Source organism: Anarhichas minor, unplaced genomic scaffold (assembly GCF_050575085.1).
Source record: "Anarhichas minor isolate MPS153535 unplaced genomic scaffold, ASM5057508v1 ptg000025l, whole genome shotgun sequence".
Classification (NCBI taxonomy): domain Eukaryota; kingdom Metazoa; phylum Chordata; class Actinopteri; order Perciformes; family Anarhichadidae; genus Anarhichas; species Anarhichas minor.
The window spans coordinates 2,693,399-2,714,550 of record NW_027466471.1 but is presented as its reverse complement, the minus strand read 5'-3'; the positions used below and the strand labels follow the sequence as shown (position 1 = coordinate 2,714,550).

General features: G+C 41.2%; 1 protein-coding gene across 1 annotated transcript; it reads left to right on the top strand.

Moving 5' to 3' along the window:
- Positions 1-18,885: 18,885 nt before the first annotated feature.
- Positions 18,886-20,554, top strand: LOC142957323 (uncharacterized). Its single transcript, XM_076099060.1, has one exon. It carries the CDS (start codon positions 18,902-18,904, stop codon positions 20,552-20,554), a length of 1,653 nt encoding a protein of 550 aa, XP_075955175.1. The 5' UTR covers positions 18,886-18,901.
- Positions 20,555-21,152: the final 598 nt, after the last annotated feature.

Genomic DNA, 21,152 nt, shown 5'->3' with positions numbered 1-21,152 from the left:
GGGGTGCAGTGTACATTAGTCAACTATAACTGCCCACATGATCAAATCTCAGCCGGACTTTATGGAGGATGCCGGTTCTTTGAATACTTCTTAACAATGTTGGGTAGTGACACACTTTTCTGCCATGTAAACTATTGATGACCTCATTGCTGCTGGTGCGTTGTCTTTACAAATTGTGTCGGCATGTCTGTCTGGTAGCTGTGCACAGGGAGTGTAAGAGGGAATAATGGCAGGGAAAAGAAGTGTATGTACAGGAGACTATTTGCTCAATACTAATATTTATTTGTAATGTCTCTGTATGTGTTTACTGTTTTCCTGCAGATGTCCAGCAGCTGTTGGTGGTTAAAGAAGAGGTTCACCCTGAGCAGCAGGAGTAGAGCTCTAGTCTGGACCAGGAGGACCCAGAGCCCCCACACATTAAAGAGGAACAGGAGGACCCAGAGCCCCCACACATTAAAGAGGAACAGGAGGACCCAGAGCCCCCACACATTAAAGAGGAACAGGAGGACCCAGAGTCCCCACACATTAAAGAGGAACAGGAGGACCCAGAGCCCCCACATATTAAAGAGGAACAGGAGGAACTCTGGACCAGTCAGGAGGGAGAGCAGCTTCAAGGTCTGGAGGAGGCTGATGTCAAGTTCTCATTCACTCCTGTGAAGAGTGAAGATGATGAAGAGGAAGCTCAGTCCTCACAGCTTCATCAAAGACAAACTGAACAGATGGAAATAGATGCTGATGGAGAGGACTGTGGAGGACCAGAACCAGACAGGAACTCAGAACCAGATATACATCCAGAACCAGATACTGATGAGAAGACTGGAGACTCTTCTGACAGTGATGATTGGAAGGACAACAGAGAACTTCAGTCAGGTTTAATCTATTTGACACCTGATGAAGTCCTTGTCAGTGATTCAAGATGTAGTGCTGGTGAGAAACTATTTACATGCTCTGAGTGTGGGAAAACAACTGGCACAAGTAGAGATTTTAAGAGACACATGAGAACCCACACAGGAGAGAAACCTTTCAGCTGCTCAGTTTGTAAGAAATCTTTTAACAATGGTTCACATTTAAAGACACACATGAGAATCCACACAGGAGAGAAATCTTTCAGCTGCTCAGTATATGAGAAATATTTTTACCAGCGTTCACATTTACAGACACGCATAAGAATCCACACAAGAGAGAAAACTTTCAGCTGCTCAGTTTGTGATTAAAGCACAATGCAGCTCTAAAGGTACACATGAAAACTCACACAGGAAATAATCCCCTTTAGCCCTTTTACCCAATCACCCCTCCGCATATCCCTTCGAGCGGTGGGCCCATAGGGCGGTGGCTCAATGTAGATTTTTCGGGTTGTTCCTGGTCGAACCATATGTCCCATGTCCCGAAAACCAGACCTTCACCAGCAAGCTCCACTCCTAGGTCTGGCTCCAGAAAGGGGTCCCGGTTTCCCTTTTTTCGGCCCAGCTGCTACAACTCTTTTCAGATGGTGAGTGAATACTTGGTCTGAGAACACAGGTCACACACACGGCCCTAAACCACGTTAAGGTTGTTACGTCCCTTCTCTGTTGTCCAGGGGAAGGATTTAGGGACTAACACAAAACAACCCAAATGAAAAACAAATAGCTCGTGTACCATAAACAATATTTATTATGCTCACTGACAGTTAAAGATGAGCGAGTCTCAACACAAGATTTGGGAGAGGATGGGACAGGTGTGGTCGTGCCAAACAATTGAAACAAAGATAACAGAACTTGGCCTAACTAACCTCTGAAATCAACAAACAAAATGGCTTCTCTAAGAGAAAACACAACACGTAACAAGGTGATTTATTGGAAGGGTGTACACATAAGACAGGTTGCTTTCTGTTAATATTATAATGTTACCCAGCTTTATAGTGTTGTTTTTACCATTAAAATACAAATTTTGCTGATTTGATGATGTAAATATCTTCTTGTGTAAAGTTATTTTGCATGTTTAGATCCAGAATTGCAGAAAAATACCAGAAAGCAATTAAAGTGTTTATGCATTGACTTCTGCAAGTATGTGTTTTCCTTTGTGTAATGTTGTATTTTCTTTTGTCTCTGTTTAGTCACCCAGTGCTACGCACCTTTTCACTTTACCCACCAGATGTCCCTGTTTTTCCTCTTGTACAGTCAGGGCCATAAGTATTTGGACTATGACACAATTTTACACAACTCCAATGGATTTGAAACTAACCAGTCAACGTGTGGTTGAAGTGTAGACTTTCAGCTTTAATTCAATGGATAAAACAAAAAAATCACAATGACCTTTTAGGAATTACAGCCACTTTACAATACAATAGGATTCTAAATGTTATATTTGCAGTTGGTAGTTGGTCCTTGGAACTCTCAGCATGTGGACCAAAAAGGTGTCGCTGCAAGTGAAGGAAGCCATTGTTAGGTTTAAAAATCGGTGTACAGAATTATGTTAGTTTGTCCAATTACTTTTGGGCATCTGAAGATGGGGATGACTGTGTGGAAATGGCTGTAATTCCTAAACGGTTATTGTGATTTTTTTGTTTTATCCATTGAATTAAAGCTGAAAGTCTACACTTCAACCACATATTGACTGATTAGTTTCAAATCCATTGGGGTTGTGTAAAGAGGCAAAATTACTAAAATGGTGTCACAGTCCAAATACTTATGGCCCTGACTGTATATGTTGTTTTTAATGGTTTTGAGGAAATGTGTTGTTATGATTTAGGTTAGATGTTTTCCTGGTAATTTTAATATCTCTTTTCTGGTAATGTGCATCCTGAGCATAGTACATACTGTAATATCAAAAGAATGTATCTAAATGTAAAAAAACAAGAATGAAATCACACATTGTCATTTTACTTAATGCTGAGGGAGCAGAGGTGCAGAAAAAGATCAGAAGGCAGTTAATGGGTTGAATTCTTCTGCAGAAGTAAATAAATGTTGGAAAACAATCAAATGAGTTTTCTTCTTTCCATGTCCAACCCACACCCATTACATATGGAAAAGATGGAAGGTAACTTAAGATGGGAATAATTTATAGACTGCAGGAATTAAAAAAATGGAGGGCTTTTATTTTGTAGGTTTCCCACTAAGTTGCAGCAGAACCTGCCCTGCAGGTAGAAATGGGAGACACGCCGCTGGATTTAAGGAGAAAGCAACTGATGGCAAACTACTGGGCTAATTTACAGGGACACAATGATTCCCACCCTGCAAAAGGAGCGTTGCAGGTGGTCTGGGAGAGTGGGAGGAGTCAGAGGGCTCACTTTGGTCGGGTAGACAATGACATTGCAAGAGAATTTGAAGTGTTTGATCGGAGGATAAGCCCCTCAGTAGTTTACCCGGTGGTGGCTCCATGGACGCTTGTGTGGCCTGACATAGACTGGTATTTGTTAGAGGTCGAAAAAGATGAAGTTGATTTGGTAAGTGCATTTGAATATTATGTAATGAAAGAGTATCGTGATTTTACACAGATTTACACGGATGGTAATAAGAAACCTGAGACAGGAGTGACAGGACATGGGGCGGCAACACCAGCTAATGGAAGAGGAATCAACAGAAGAACATCTAATCATTTTGGGGTTTACACAGTGGAGATAATGTCAGTGCTGGTTTTACTATGATGGGTGGAAATAACTAGACAGGAAAAGGTGTTGATTTGCTCCGACTCATCTTCAGCCCTATAGCAAGTTTAATGTCTTTTCATTCAAACAGTCGTCAAGATAAATGGCAAATGGACTGTGCTTGTGTCGAGCTTTTCTAGTCTTCCGACCACTCAAAGCACTTTAACACTACATGTCATCATTCACACATCTGCACACTGATAGCAGGGGCTACCATGCAAGGTGCCACCTGCCCATCAGGACTAACTAACATTCATGTGAGGGTACTGTTAGCTTTCTGAAGGAACACAGGTTTTGTTTTTCATAGGATATGATGGAAATGCAGGGAAATGGTAAAAGGGTGATTGCCAGAGGCTAGGAATTTATAGGTGTAGACTAAACAGTCTTCAAGTGTGGATCAGCTGGTTATGATAGTAATTCTAGGAACAGACTCATCTTTGAACTAAATTCCACATGTATAACAAACACTGAGGAGTTATGCTCCATTCAAGGATCAAAGTTGCAGTCCTAGGCTTGTATTTTTTTATACAGAGCTTCTGTTATTTAGCCGACCCTCATTGATATAAATGGGGTGGACTAAATAATAGAAACACCTGTTTGTATAACGTCATACAATTCAACAAATTGCGGTCTCTAAATGATCATACACCAACACCATCAACATCAACACCTGTAAAAAAACAATGATGGAAATGATGGTAGGATTTATGCAGTGAAGAAGTACTCAGATCTTTTACTCAAGTAAAAGTACTAATACCACACTGAAAATACTCCACTACAATTAAAAGTCCTCCATTCAAACCTTAAGTAAAAGTATGTATCAGCAAAAATGTACTTAAAGTCGTAAAAGTATTCATTGTGCAGTAAAATGATCCTCGTCGGTGCATGTTTTTAACTAGTTTAATCTACATCAATGCATCGTATTCTATAAAATCGTGTTTGTAGCATCTCTGTCCTGTGAGAACCTCGTAACTCCAGAAAAGAACAAAAAGCCTGTTTTCAGCTTTGTGACGATGTATTTTCCAGCTGATCCAAGAGTCTTTTTAAAGAGTTTATTTATCTGAAGAAGTAGGAGGATTTTATCAACACATAAAGGAACATTTCATCCTTCAGTTTATCAAAAACATTCAACATAAACACATCTGGAGATACGAGATGAAAAACTGTAACTAAAGCTGTCAGACAAATGTAATATAAAGTACAATATTTACCTCAGATGTAATGGAGGAGAAAGTTTCATGAAATGGAAATTCTCAAGTAAAGTATATATATAGAACATGAATTTGTACTTAAGTGCAGTTATTGACTAAATAGGAATAACTCCATCTTTACACATAAATACATCAGTAATAGTTTTACTCATATTCTGATATGGGCCATTCAGCATAATGCGTACTTTTACTTTTGGTACGTTAAGTACATTTTATTACTGGTACAGTTGTACTTTTTTTGTAAGAAAGATTTTGAGTATTTCTACACACTGGTGCATTACTTCTTTCATACAAGAAATAGACCAGAGTACTTCTTCCACCACTGCCATCTACTGCCCCCTTCAGGCCGCAGTGCACCATGTCCAGGTGGAGGTAGTTAAAGAGAAGGTGGAGGATGCTGCTCACCTCCTTCACCAGGATATTTGTTTCTAATTTAGGTCAAATGAAGGTCACATCCAAAGAGGACATGCGCTTTTGTGGATGGTTGTATCACCTGAGCAGATATTTTTAATTGAGTGAATGAAGTACAAACCTTCACGAATGGAAATCTCACTACACAATGCATAACTGTGTAAATACATACTCACCTTAAACTATGTAAATAATCCAGTGACTGTGCAGCAGGGATGTCATCGTTGACAGAAAGTAGGACAGTCTGGAGTACTGAGTCTTAGACTTTATAGGTGTTGTCTACAATGACTTTTTTCGACAAACCATACTATGATTTTTTTCGACATACTATGACTTATAATTAGATTTTGTTAACTATGATTTTTTTTATGACTTATTGGACATACTATACTCAGACTTTTTCAATATACTAAACAATGACTTATATTTAGATTTTTTGGACATACTATACTATGACTCGACATACTATAGTGTAAAACATGGAGGATAAAATATAGGTTAATGTGGTATGTGTGGAGATTTTTTGACGTTTGTTTTGTGTGAAATATTGTCAGTCTATTGTCTGATCCACTCTCCGGAGCAGAAGGTGGCGCTAATGCACCAATAAGCTGGATGCAGGTTTTTCCTGCATTCAGTGAATATCAACTGCATTCACTAAATCAAAGAAAATAAAATCTCTTTAATGCGGTATTCATCTTGAGGGGAAATAAATGCTTGAGGTATTTGTTTTCCTTCAAAATGAACGCAATAAAGAGCTCCAGTTAGTCAACATCTAATAACTGATGCAATAGAATAAAATATAGGCATAGTGATTATAATGACACCATGGCTTTGGTGTGTGAAGCTTTGAATTGAATACATGAATGAATGATGTTTGTGATGCTCGAATAGATTGCAAACAAAAGCGCAATAAAGTCCCAAGTCCACAAAATGTGGGGGGGGGGGATCCATTGCGTTTCGCTGCCCCTTATATTTCAAATCGCAGGCCAAACCCGCGAACGACAGAGGACTGAAAGCGACTTTTTGATTTGGCGGTTGGCATAAACTGGTTTGTGACTGGATTAGGGTGGCAAATCAGGAAATGGATGAGGATGATGATGTGGATTGTGATGGCTGGAACACAGTCTCTGGTGGGAGAGGAGGACGAAATTTCTCGGTAACGATTCCTCTCAGAATCTCAGCTTTAGACATGTCGAGCGTCTCGGAGTCGCTGCTCCTCTTCATCCAGTAAAACATATTTTAAATGTGTCCCCCACACACACACACACTGGTGTGATTTCACGCACAACAACAACGGAAGATGTAGTTCTGGGTTGTGGAGCGGTGCGGCTGTAAATGATGTCCGACAAGAAACAAAACCAAAGAGGAACCCTTCATCTGAAAAGTGAATTAAGACAGATAGATAGACAGATACTTTATTAATCCCAAAAGGGGAAATTTGTTGGTTAAATATATATATATATATATAATATTTATAAAGTATAAAAATGCACAATATATACAATAAAATAGAATAATATTAAATTAACTAACTAAACTAAATGAATGTTCTTAAATCTCCTTTTCTTTTGCCTTATGCTTTGATGCTTTTAATGGTTTTATGTGAAGCACTTTGAATTACCTTGTTGTTGAAATGTGCTATACAAATACACTTGCCTTGCCTTGCCTAAACAGTAGTGCACCGTTTAAATTAACTAACTAATAAATAATAGTAGTTCAGGGCAGTATAGATTCAAATCCAGCCTTAATCTCAGTTTGTGCTTGGAACTCCTCTGGAATCCCTCTAGGCTGCCCTATAGCGTCTAACTGGAGATGTTGGTCCGCCGTGTATTGTCTTCTTTACCTACGCCTCCCATCGGATGCTTCTCCCATCACTCACCCCCTCATATAGCACCACTATCGGTAACCTCATCAGAACCAATGCGCAAAGCCCAACCCATCTTGGCGGCAGAATATTCAGTAAAACATTTTCCCCACACATCCAATAACTGTCGGCTGTGCCTGTTGTTTGTTCACTTAACAAATGGAGATAGTTATGTTGTCGGAGTAACGGCTCCATTATTATTATCTCTTACCGTTGTAGTTCATAAGTCATTCGGACTCCTTGTGAAGTGTCAATGTTTTTTATTTCCACATGTACATAATAGACATGATTTGGGTTCCACAGTCGGCTCGTTCTGACCTCAACGTCAAGCTGATCTCCTGCCGTTATGGTAATTAAACACTGGTCCAATCCCCACTTTAACGCTTGCTTACCTTTACTATGCCTGCACAGTTTTGACACTTCTACTTTATACTGTTTTTCTCCTTCGTCGTCTCTCTCTACATGTATTAGCGTGCAACTGTCTGAACCCTGGATAGGCCGGTTTGAACTTAAATGGCAATGCTGGCATAGGTCCTGGTCTAGCATGGGTTGGAATATGTGTGGTTGCGTCGTACTCATCTGAGTCATGGTTTCTGGCTCTCCTCCAGGATGGCTGAGTCACCGTCTGGGCGCTGACCTGCATGCTCTGTGGTGTCACAGGTTTCAGCACCGTCAGTCTCTCCTGCCCCACGCTTCCTAATGTTGAAGAAAATCATCATATAACTTAAGATTGAACTGAACACATTTGGCTTCACAAGTAAACAGTTTATATAACTTGTTATGTTGAACACATTCTGTTTCACAAGAAGTGATTAGGGCGCGCCAGACAAATTGTGATAAATCTCTCCAATTTGTATCAAAACATTTCCCGTACATGAATCGTGTGTTCTGCCAAAAGGTTATCTTGACCCAAACGAAGTCATGACAGCATGACATAATGAAGAGACCAGATGTGCTTTGTTTTTGGTTCAACGGACTGGTTTGATTGGTGGAAAGTGATTTAAGGGGGGTGAAGTTTGACTATAAAAGTAATCTGTGAAAAAGAATACAGGGGATTTTATTTGGATTTGTTGAACTTGTAATATGTTTGCTTGTTCTCATTAAAACACTTCCCGCTGGGTTGCAACTTCAGTTCGTTGTCTCTTCTCATCATTTTGCCACATCATAATTGGCGCCCCAACGTGTGTTCGAGTCGAGGCTGAGGCATCTTCCACTTCTTCAGCCAACCGACAATCACACTAGAGGCCACATATCAGGTAGGAGATTTTCATATCTCACCATAGCTTTATTTCTGTATACCGTGATTCTCGCTTGTGTGATAGGGTGGGAGTGTCTGGGGTCCCCTCAACGGAATCCACACTCTTTGGCGGAGGAGGAGAGAGGCAGATTGGTGTTTGATCTCCAGCTGTAAAAAGAGAGCTCTCTGTAGAAGAGGCGTGCGCGGCACTGTGGTGGCCGGACGCCTGGATGTGGCCATAAACTAAAACGCGGAGCGCTCCGTGAATTTCTCAAGCTCAAGAGACCTTTTAGTACGATGATGACAAAGCGACTTGTGTGCTGATGATAAAGCAATTTCTGCAAGGTTTAAGCACTCCATTGGGAGTGGGATACGTAGGTCCTAAAAAAAAAAAACTCTACGGAGGCCTTCTCTGAGCTCGAGAGAAGTACAAAAGGACTGGCTTAGATTTACATATAAATAACTAGAATATTGGGAATCTGTTAAGAGTGGTTTCTGTTTAAGGCAGGAAGCTACGCTGACAAGAGACTCAGAAGTTTTGTGCAGAAATCTAATGAGCAGGAAAAGTAATATCTAACTAGACAATAAAATGACTAGTACAGTTTGAAAAGGTGTGCACACGACTGTAACTTATTGACATTACTGATAAAGTAATACTATAAAGGAGAGATCCTTGGGTGACAAAGGGAAGAGACAAAACTCCCTATAAAAAACAAAGTAAAGATTGATGAGCCTCTGGTGGAAAAGTGGTCGTGTGAAATAAAGAGGACATTTGTAACTGTGACAAGCAGCCCAAAAGTAAGAATCTCTCTTTAACAAAAGAGTACAAGCAATTAAAAATAAAGCTTACACATAGTCAAAGTCTGACATTAGAAAAAGAAGATAAAAAACAAAGACCTGAACAAAAACTGACTGACAGACTGAGACCGCTAACTATTGATGACCCATACACCCGGGTGGCTTTGCATGAGTATGAGCTATTGGCATGTTTTTGGTTGTTTACCCAGTGATAACGCTTTTGCAACAGTTTAACTAAGCCGCAAATAAGTTGTGAAGGTAGAAGTTTCATTGTGATTTTATTGAGTAGCTCTGGTTACAAAGAGACTCTACAGCAGTACACAAGCTCAAAGCTTCCAAACCTTATAGTTCAACTTGTCAATTAGAGTGTATAAAGTTAGTAACACTAGTGTCGCAGTGGTTGTATAATTGTAAAGCTTAAAGTAGTTTTTATTTTTCCCTCTTTGTTAAAAAAATAGTAATTGATGGTAGAGGTGAACTGCCGTTTTTGTTCATTAACTTTTCTTATGTATCACAGGGAGCCAAAAATGTAGTAAATGTATTTTGGTTGGCTTGATTAATGTGTTCAAAGAGACAAAGTGAATAAATATATATAGAGTTTGTTTCAATCCATCTGCATATATCCCGAGCTATATTGTGTCCAGATCCTATTCTGTCTGCAGGAGAAAAAAGAGAGGAAAAAAAGAAAAGTTCGAGCTCCATGTACTTGGTGGTGGCAGGACGCCCAGATGTGTGTGCGTAAACTCAATTTGTGTACTTGGTGGTGGCAGGACGCCCAGATGTGTGTGCATAAACTCAACTTAGTAGCCAGTATAAACTCTTGCGCTACCTCCCTAGTGTATGATTGGCTGTACGCCCAGATGTTGGGGCCTTACAGGCTTGCTCTCTCCGTACGGAGAGGAGTAGAGTTGTCATACATACAGACATTGATCATACATAGTTCCTAAATAATCAGAGGAAGAGCGGCGACAGTTGTGGAAAGGGGTTGTGGGGGTCACAGGAAGGATTGTTGGTTACACTTGGTGCATTGCTGACCATCTCAGAATCGCACAGTGAAGATCACAAATAATAGCTGATTCCTCCCAGAAGGTGAGAGGCTGTCCTCAGACGGGGTTCGAGATTGCCGCTCTGATCTTGGAACTGGAAAAAAGAATTCCACCCGTGAAAAAATTATTTTGTGATATAACAGACACTTTCAAGTGGTAAACTTGTAATCTCGCACTCAAGTTTCGTAAGGGTGTTGGACAGATGTGTCCTGGTTAACATGTAGTATTTAAAGAAGATTTGGTATATCCATTCAAGTTGAACTAAGTCTTGACACGAGTGTTTTGAAGATACTGTAAACGACAAATGAGAGAAAATGGGTAAAAGTCAAAGTGAGTCTGAGCCTGAGCAGCTTGATGCCAAGGTCTTACCTCCAATAATAAAATATATGCGGGTCAAAGATTATCAGACTGCCAAACAATTGAAAGAATGAATAAAATGGGTTCCCTGAAAAAGGCAGCTTCAGCCTACAAAAATGTTGTTAACTCAAAACTTGTTTAAAGTAAAAGTAGAAAGGGGAAGCAGAAATATATGGAATAATGTCTAAGGGAGAAAGAAAGAGATTAAGAAATAAAGGTCAGACAGACACAAATAAGAAAACAGGGAACAATAAGACAGATAAAATTGATAAAAAAGGAAAATATACTGCCGAATTTTGTTTTGGTTTGTTTTTGTCCAAGGGACATGGTCAAGTGGACCACAGTGAGGGAACCACCGACGCACACACATTAAAACACAGAGGATGAGTTAACTTTAGATTCTGACTATTTAGTGTAGTATAGACTATGACAAACTAGACAAAGACATACCCGATGTACGCAAATTAAAGTTTTAGAAAAGAAAGTTACCACAAGACAAACACTATTAAAGGTAAAAATGTTCAGAATGTCACATGCAGGTTGATTACGTGGATTAGATAAAAGAGTTGAGGAAGTATTATTTAAAGAAAGGAGGAAAGTGGAGAAGTTACGTATAATGGTATAAAGAACATTTATTGGACAGAAAATACAGCTGCTGTCTCTGTTTCTCTGTCTCTCAAGCAATACGAGTTGTTTAAGGGGAAGATCACACGTGTGACCTGGGCATGAGGCCCAGGAATGTCTGACTGGCTGCACAGTCAGACCCATACTCACTGACCTCAGAAACACAGAGGATCCTGGTAAACTCTACAGAAATAAGGGTGACGTATACAAAACAAGAGGTACATCAATGTCAACAGTGAAAGGAGTAACTCAACTTATGTTTGATAATAAAACACACACAATGGTTTCAAATGTGTGATGTAAGACAGCTGAGGGGTGCTAGTGTTCACCCAAAATCGTGATCCACCCAATTTCAAAATCTGATTTCCGCTCATGCAAGAAGCAATATCCACTCAATCGAGATATTAATGGTATTACACCCGTTCTTGAGTCTTTATTGAAGGTTTGTATAATAATCTAATGTGATGATTCACCGGTGCACGCACCAAATTTTTCCGGTAAAGGTAATTCGAGATTTGAGGGAACCACCTGAGTGATGATTGTCTAAGATTTACAAGCAGTTAATGTGTCGGTGCACCCACGAGCACCTCACACTTTGGCTGCAAATGGTCACAAGGCTAACCTGTCCAAATTGCAATTCGCTCTCGATAAAGTTTCATATCTGGGACATGTGATCACAGCAGAGGGCAAAACCCTCCTTCCCAAGACAATACAGGCAATTCAAACTGTGCCTAAACCACAAACTAAGAAACAAATGATGAGCTTTTTAGGAATGACGTCATAGTATGACAGTGGATCCCAAACCACTCAGAAACAGAGGCATTCCTCTATCCATGATTCATGGTAAACATCTTTATGCGCATGACAAACTGACCTGGACTGACCGCTCGACTAATGCCTTTAATGACAAAGATTTTAATCCTGCTACTCTTTTTCTTTTTACTCCAGCAGATGGAGAGCTAAATAACTGTTGTTTCTCCTGAACAGGTCTGCACACCGAGACCTGACCTTACAGACACGCCCACCAAATGCTGATTTACAACTGTTAGTGGACGGTTTCGCAACCCACTTGCCGGACACGGGAGAAGGGTTGGTTGGGTTTGCTGTAGTCTCATCATATGACACTCTGTGCAGCGGAAAGTTGCCAGCACACTTTTCTGCTCAAGCTGCAGAACCTGTGGCTCTTACGGAAGCCTGTAAGCTTGCTGCCGACAAAATAGTTAACATCTACACAGACTCTTGCTACGCCTTTGGTGTAGTGCACGACTTTGGCACCTTGTGGAAACACAGAAGCTTTTGGAAATCATCCGGCAAGCCCATTTCTCACCACCGTCTCGTGGCCGACTTGCTAGAAGCCATATTGCTCCCTAAAAATGTCTGTGTTATGGAATGTGATGCTCACACTAACGCTTCTGATCCCATTTCAAAAGGAAATGCTGCGGAGGATGCTGCGACTAAGCAAGCAGATTTTTCAGGCTATTTTTTAGCTCACGAGACTTATGCTGGGTGTGCCTACAGAAATATTCCTCACTTATGATGTTCAAGTATTTGTGACAAAGACCCTCTCCATTGCAGGCATTTGTGGACTGTTCAAGACAATGAGAGACTCACACACTGAGTTGAATGTTTATTGTACAGTTCTGATATGGTCTCAGGAGTGATTATTGAAGGTCGGGCCTGTCGACACAAACATGTTATTAGTTTGGTTATTTGAAACTTAAATGATTGAATATATTAATGGTGCTGTCAAATAACATGCATGTTCAAGCACTTACCTCTGCTGTGTCTCCTCTCCAGGGTGTTCGTCTTAAAAGAGTCCCCAGGGTACAAGACCACCATTTTATAGTTCCGGGAAGGTACCATGTGGGAATTACTAGAGGGGTGGTAGGAAAATTGAATCCTCTGTTTGGGCCAGATATGATCTCTCTGGCGAAGTTTTACCATAACAGAGATCATATAGAGAATTGACCTTTAGAACATTAGGCATCTATTTTAATGTGTTGTTGTAGATTAGGGGATTGTGGGGTAGAGTGAGGGGCAGAGTCGCCTATCTTGCAATAATGTGGAGGTCCTCGTTAGTTTCAGACTATATAAGGCTGCCATAATTACATCGAGTCTGTCGCTGCCAGGACCACATGCTGCCCGTGGTCCCTGAAGAGTTATGCCATGTATTTGTTTTGTTTTTTCGTCGGTGAAATAAACACCTGGTTGGGTTACACGTACTCTCTGTGTCCGTCCTCCTACTTCCGAAGTCCGGCCACTGCGTGCCAGCCTAACAGTATTGCAGACATTAGCTACCCCTGGATCTCAAAGGAAACACGACTATTGAGATCGGTATCCTGAATATCAATTGTGTAACGCATGTGCAGAAATTATGATTTACACATCGCAAAATAAGCCTCCCACTAATTATAAAGCAGATCAATTGGAAAAGTATGAATGTTTTGCCAGTGGTGGATTTGCTACGGATGGGAAAAGGGTTGATGTAGGCAATACTACGGGTTACTGTAAAGTTATCTGGGTGGTGTCCTGGCTCCCACAGGCTAACATTACTCCTTTGCTCATTAGGAGACCGGTATGGTATGAAAACCCAATACCACGAGACCAAAGTTGTGAAAACATAACTATGACCATTCCCACTCTTCATTTGTTGAGGAAACAAACAACAGACATAGCCGACATGTATTGAATGTGTTGTGAAAATGTTTGACTGAATATACTGTTGAAATGGAGAAAAATTCGGGGTTTGAGGCAAGAGCTTGAGGATAATGCTGGCAGGGGGGGGGTCATGGGATTGGTTAGACCAAATTTTGGGAAAATGGGGGTCCGTATTGGTATAAGCAGGCATTAGCGCATTAATAGTTTTAATTGGAGCTTTTCTATTGGCATGTTGCATCGTACCCATCCTGAGGAGGCAGTGCCAGAGGAGCATGGACAAACAGATGGGTCTCATGATAAACCTCCAACTGGCTCAGATGATGAACATGATGACGATTGAGCGAGGGACAAAGGCCCAGTTCACTCAAATGGTGGTTGGACGACCGGACCTGTTTCCCATTCCAGACTACCTTGAGGACTCAGGTAGTCTGGGAAAGGAGGAAACAGGACTAGGAGGCATCTCAGCATAAAGAGCCTGAACTTTGTTGAAAGTACATACACGTCCAAAAACACCACGTCACATGTTTTATTATCTTTTCAAACTGTTTCACTATAAATTGAATGTATTTTAATCAGATATTTCTACATTCACATATATTCAAAGTCACAATTCATAGTCAGGATTCATATAGTCTGTGTACAAGTATTATAGCGAAAATACATAGTTTTATCATAGACGTTGCATCTAATGAATACCGATATATTGTTCAATATTTTGCAGAAACTAAAATGTGTGATGTATCAGTTAATATATGTTTGTAAGCAAGAAGAGGTTCACTTCATGTCAGAAGGTGGTCGCTCGGCGGGAAAGGACCATAAGGGAGTTTTTCCTGTAATGCAACCTGCGGGTTTTTTCGCCCTTATATGAAAGTGAACCTTATTATTGAGTGACGTTATTTGCATTATCTTACTAACTCAAATGTTCTGTATTGGTATATAATCAAGCACATATAATTTACATAAATCACTTGGCAGGATCATTCCCTGATTCTATTCTGTATAATCCATTTAATCACTTGTGTTGTTGCAATGCTGTGAGGGATCAAAACTTTAGGTTACAGTTCCACCTATTTGACAAAAGTAATATGAAGATATGTTGGGGGTCAAGTGACCCCCAAATGGGGGATATGTTGAAGAAAATCATATAACTTAAGATTGAACTGAACACATTTGGCTTCACAAGTAAACAGTTTATATAACTTGTTATGTTGAACACATTCTGTTTCACAAGAAGTGATTAGGGCGCGCCAGACAAATTGTAATAACTCTCTCCAATTTGTATCAAAACATTTCCCGTACATGAATCGTGTGTTCTGCCAAAAGGTTATCTTGACCTAAACGAAGTCATGAGAGCATGACATAATGAAGAGACCAGATGTGCTTTGTTTTTGGTTCAACGGACTGGTTTGATTGGTGGAAAGTGACTTAAGGGGGGTGAAGTTTGACTGTAAAAGCAAGCTGTGAAAAGTAATACATCGGATTTGTTTGGATGTGCTGAACTTGTACCATGTTGGCTTGTTCTCATTAAAACACTTCCCGCTGGGTTGCAACTTCAGTTCGTTGTCTCTTCTCATAATTTTGCCACAACACTAACCGCATCCATATCAGAACGCCCATTAGTTTCAACACATGTTCCAGGCTTACCTTGTTTGTTGTTTTTTTCTCACTTCGCACTGCCCTTGGTTTTGTCTTGGACTTTCGTGCAATGGCTCAAGTGATACTACGTTGTACTTCTTTCAACCTGGACCGCTGGTAGCATTGCTCGCACCACTCTATAGGGACCATCCCGCCTTGGCTCGTGCCACTTTCATCGGAAGACTTTAACAGACACCTGGTCGCCTGGTACCACTGGTTTCTCTGGCTTCTGGTCGGAGCCTGGCTCTTTTCCCTTCTCCTGCAAGTAGATGGATCTATGTATGGCAGTGAGTTGCTTCATATAGTCATTTAACTCTATTTGCAGCTGCTCTAGTGGGGGTTCCTTGTAGGGGCCTCTAAGTTGAGGTGCGAGCACAGGTCTACCTGTTAGCATTTCATGCGGTGTTAGGCGCATGCTCCTGTGAGTTTGCATGCAATAACTCATTAGCGCGAGTGGCAAAGCATCCACCCAGTTTAGCTTAGCACAGGTCTTTTTCAACTTCGCCTTTAACGTTGCGTTATTCTGTTCCACTAAACCTTGACCTTGTGGGTGGTACACGGCCCTCAACTGTTGTAAAATCCCCGTGGCTACTTTCTGCACAAATGCTGAACCATTATCTGAGCTTATTTCTGATGGTATGCCAAATCGTGGAACGACTTCCTTTGTCAGAAACTTGACTACAGTTTCAGCTCCTATGTTTTTTGATGGAGTTGCTTCCACCCAGGGACTGAATTGATCAATTACCACTAGCATGTAGCGCTTTCCATATGCTGATTCTATCATGTCTACATAGTTTATGACTAAGTGTTTGAACGGCCCTTCAGGGACTGGGATGTGTCCCATCTGTGTTTTTATGCTTTTCCGCACATTGTTTTGAGCACAGATTTCACTTAACACCGACCAACATCTCCAGTTAGGCGCTATAGGGCAGCCTAAAGGGATTCCAGAGGAGTTCCAAATGAGATTAAGCTGGATTTGAATCTATACTACCCTAAAGTACTATTAAGAAGAGAACTAAGGTATAAAAGTCAGACGTAAAAACTCTGACATTTTGGATCTGTTGTGAACTTGTCATTGTGAGCACAAGAATAAACGGCTGGTTGCAACAAGAATTGCGTCTCTCTTCTTCATTCTGCCACAGGGTTGTCCCTTGTCACCAATCCTTTGTGATTTTCACGGACAGGATTTAAAGGCACAACCGGGAGGAGAAGACTGTTTGGTTTGGGGACCTCAGAATTGCGTCTCAGCTCTTTGCAGATGATGTGGTTCTATTGGCTTCTTCAGAACGTGTTCTTCAGCACACACTGGGGTGGTTTGCAGCTGAGTGTAAAGTTCAGGGACAAGAGTCAGAGCCTCCAAGGCCATGTTCCTTTCCTGGAAGACTATGGATTGCACCCTCAGCTTTGGGAGTGAGTCGCTGCCCAAAGCGAAGGCAGTATCTCGGAATCTCAGGTTCTTGTTCACAGTGAGGATGAAATGGAGTGTGAGATGGACAAGCGGTTTAGTGCGGGCGTTGTGTCGTACAGTTGTGGTGAAGAGGGAGCTGAGCCAGAAAGCAAAACTCTCAATTTAACCAGTCTGTTTGACATGTTGGGCGTATTCTTTGACGTGTCAGCGCCTGCTAGCCGGCCTATAATGACGTCAGCATTAGTGCAGCTCAGTGTCCATATGCAGCTCTGCCGCGAGGTGCAGAGTGTGCTGTGATTGGTCAGTGGGTGAGCACGTGACTATCGTGAAACGAAACTTAACAGCAGAGGCTTAGTCGGGTAGTGAATCACATCACGTGATGCAGCTCAGCCAATCAAATATGGGCATTCTGACTGAGTGAGATGTACCACACACCATGACACAGGGGACTGAGACGAGGAAAGACATTGCAGAGCAGTACATTCAATGTTTGAGTTGTGAAAGTAAAATCCTAAAACGATCTCTGTGGGTCGTGGCTTGTCATTAAGGAATGATGGTGGGTCCCACAGCCAGACCATCTGAGAACCACTGTCCTACATGAGCGCAGAAAACATTGTTTTCCTGAATTTAAGCTTCTGTATCTTCCAAATGCTCGAGCATTATTCAAACGTATTGTAAGCCTCGTACCGAATGGTTTAATACGAAGACGTACATAGTTACAGCCTTAAAAACGAATAATAGCTGTGGCGCCATCATGTGGTTATAAGGTGGTATTTCAGCTGCAGGACAGCAGTGAAGGCCCAGGTATAAAATGCACGGCCCGCCACTGGTCCACGTGAAGGAGCGGCAGCTCTACTCCAAGCTTCCTCCAGAGGTCTAAGCTCCTCATTCTATCTTTAAGGCTGATCCCAGCCACCCTACGAAGGAAGCTCATTGCAGCAGCTTGTATCCACGATTTCATACTTTCGATCACGCCCAGAAGCTCATGACCAGAGGTGAGGGTCGGACCGTAGATTGGTTGAACACTATGACAATCAACAATATCGTCCCCATTCACTTAAACTGCACATGGATGCACTTGTGAGTCTGTAGGCCTCGGGCCTCTCTTCTTACCTAGAGACACAGAGGTGAAATCTGATTGGATAAAAGCTCTACTTTAAACAAGCTGCGCTGGAAGCAGAGCAACTGACAGTAGCTGTGCAATAAGAAAACAAGATAATGGGGAAAATATTTTTTAAATTATAATACATGTCGTGTATTTATGAAAAATTATTAAATTATAAAATAGCTATAACTTTGTGATTCTGTTTAGGCCAGCAGAGAAGGACTTGCAGGCACTGACGGTCCGCCATTGACGTGGACAAGGGTCCAGCTGAGGTGGTTTGGAGAACTGATCAGGATCTTACTGGACGCCTCCCTTTAGATGTTTTCTGGGCACATCCAACTGGTAAGAGGCCCCGGAGTACCAAGAACACGCTGGAGAGATTATTGATCTGGACTGGCCTGGGAACATCTTGGGGTTCCCCAGGAAGAGCTGGAAAGCATTGTTGGGGAGAGGGACGTCTGTATCACCCTTTAATTTACATCTACGTTCAGCCGACGAAGCCTCTCTGATATTATTGTATTACATTCATAAGTATAGACACAAATTGAACTTTAGAGCCATATTTCACTGTTTGTCGTATTTGTAGATGAGCTGTGGACAGTAGATAAGGACACTTGTATTTACATATGAGAGAAAAACACTCCCACTACGTCTGTAGCGAGTGTAAGCAGATATCTGCTGTCGCACATCAACTCAACTCCAAAATACGGCTCTTAATAAAGTACTGCCATTCTTAAAATAACCGTACTAATGAAATGGGGTATTGAACTGTTTTTTAATGGCAGGGTATTGCAACACTTCTTTAGTATCGGTATGATGTGTGACACTAGATCTCAGTAACATAATGTAATGATACCAGAGACATCAGTGTCACCTCACAGTTGTCCATAATGTTCTCCCTGCAGATGTTCAGCTGCTGTTGGTGATGAAAGAAGTTATCTCCCCTGAGTGGAGCCCCAGCCTGGACCAGGAGGACCAAGAGCCCCTCTGCATAAAAGAGGAGCAGGAGGACCAAGAGCCCCTCCGCATAAAAGAGGAGCAGGAGGACCAAGAGCCCCTCCGCATAAAAGAGGAGCAGGAGCACCAAGAGCCCCTCCGTATAAAAGAGGAGCAGGAGCACCAAGAGCCCCTCTGCATAAAAGAGGAACCAGAGGAACTCTGGACCAGTCTGGAGGCAGAGCACCTCAAAGGGCTGGAGGAGGCAGATGTCACCAGGTTCCTAGTCAATACTGTACTTTTGAAGATTGAAGATGTCGATGAGATACCTCCGTCTTCACAGCTTCATCATAGCCAAAAGGAGGATAACAGAGAGGCAGAGCCTCCAGCCAGCAGCTCAGCTGCTGATGGAAAGGACTGTGGAGGATCAGGACCACCCGGGAACCTAGATCCAGATCGTCTTGCACAACCAAATGCTAATGATGAAATGGTTTCTGACTCCTCTGAGATGGAAGTCAGTTTTGATGATTGGCAAAAGCCTTTGTTAGATTCTGGATCAGAAACTGAGGACAGTGACAGTGATTGGAAGGAGACCAGGGCACCAGATTCTGCTACACATGCTCTGAAAGTTAAGGAAACCATTGTAAGCTTCTTCAAGTGTAGTAATAGATTTTTCTACAAGGGTTTTCATTCACAGAAAAGAGTCCAAACGGGAGGGAAACGATTTGGATGTGATATTTGTGGGAAAAGATTTACACTGAAGGGAAATCTGAAGAAACACATGAGAGTTCACACAGGAGAGAAACCATTTGTATATGATGTTTGTGGGAACAATTTTACAGAGCAGGGAAGTCTGAAGAAACACATGAGAGTTCACACAGGGGAGAAACCATTTGTATGTGATGTTTGTGGGAACAATTTTACAGAGCAGGGAAGTCTGAAGAGACACATGAGAGTTCACACAGGAGAGAAACCATTTGGATGTAATGTTTGTGGGAAAAGATTTACACAGAAGGGATGTCTGAAGACACACATGAGAGTTCACACAGGAGAGAAACTATTTGGATGTGATGTTTGTGGGAAAAGGTTTACAAAGCAGGGAATTCTGAAGACACACATGAGAGTTCACACTGGAGAGAAAACATTTGGATGTGATGTTTGTGGGAACAGATTTACTGAGCAGGGACATCTGAAGGAACACATGAGAGGTCACACACGAGAGAAACCATTTGGATGTGATGTTTGTGGGAACAGATTTACAAAGCAGGGAAATCTGAAGGAACACATGAGAGTTCACACAAGAGAGAAACCATTTGGATGTGATGTTTGTGGGAAAAGATTTACAGAGCAGGGAAGTCTGAAGAAACACTTGAGAGTTCACACAGGAGAGAAACCATTTGGATGTGATGTTTGTGCGAAAAGATTTACACAGCAGGGATGTCTGAAGAAACACATGAGAGTTCACACAGGAGAGAAACCATTTGGATGTGATGTTTGTGGAAAAAGATTTACAGTACAGGGAAGTCTGAAGAGACACATGAGAGTTCACACAGGAGAGAAAGCATTTGGATGTGATGTTTGTGCGAAAACATTTACACAGCAGGGAAATCTGAAGACACACATGAGAGTTCACACAGGATAAAAATGCATCTTTTCACTTTTTTATGAAGGATGAATTACCTAAATATGTTGGTAGGAACCACTGCAGTTTTCATCGTCTTATATTTTCTTCTTTGTTTGTAAATGAAAAGAAAGGGGAAATTTTTTCCAAACATTATATAATTAATTAATTGACATTCATAGCAATGACAACAAACAGTAGATCTGTGATGGTGAAAACAAAAAAAGGAACCAAAGACTCTGTTCATCAGAGGAAATATGTGTATTTAAAAAGCAACATTTAGTTTAATGTCTAATCAATACATATTCAAACTGATTGTATTTTAAAAGTGTAATGGGGGGAATTGGAGACCTTCTGTATGAAAAAAAACTACATCAAAGTGTTTGTTTTTTCTTTATTGGTGTGTTACTGAAACTGTATTTTTACAGACCCATAGCTTTTTGTATTTCCTAGAAATCTGATGAAATGTTACTAATAATAATTTACTAAATGATAGTTATCATTGGGAAAGTGTCTTTTTTTACTTTTGTCTACAGGTCAGCGAACAGTTCAACATTTTTTTCCTGAAATAAATAAAGAGAAAGATCAAACATGTGATGATAGAGTTTGTTTTCATGAT

Bases quoted from the DNA above. Each gene is read 5' to 3' on its own strand.
- LOC142957323 (XM_076099060.1), top strand. From the start codon at position 18,902: ATGAAAGAAGTTATCTCCCCTGAGTGGAGCCCCAGCCTGGACCAGGAG.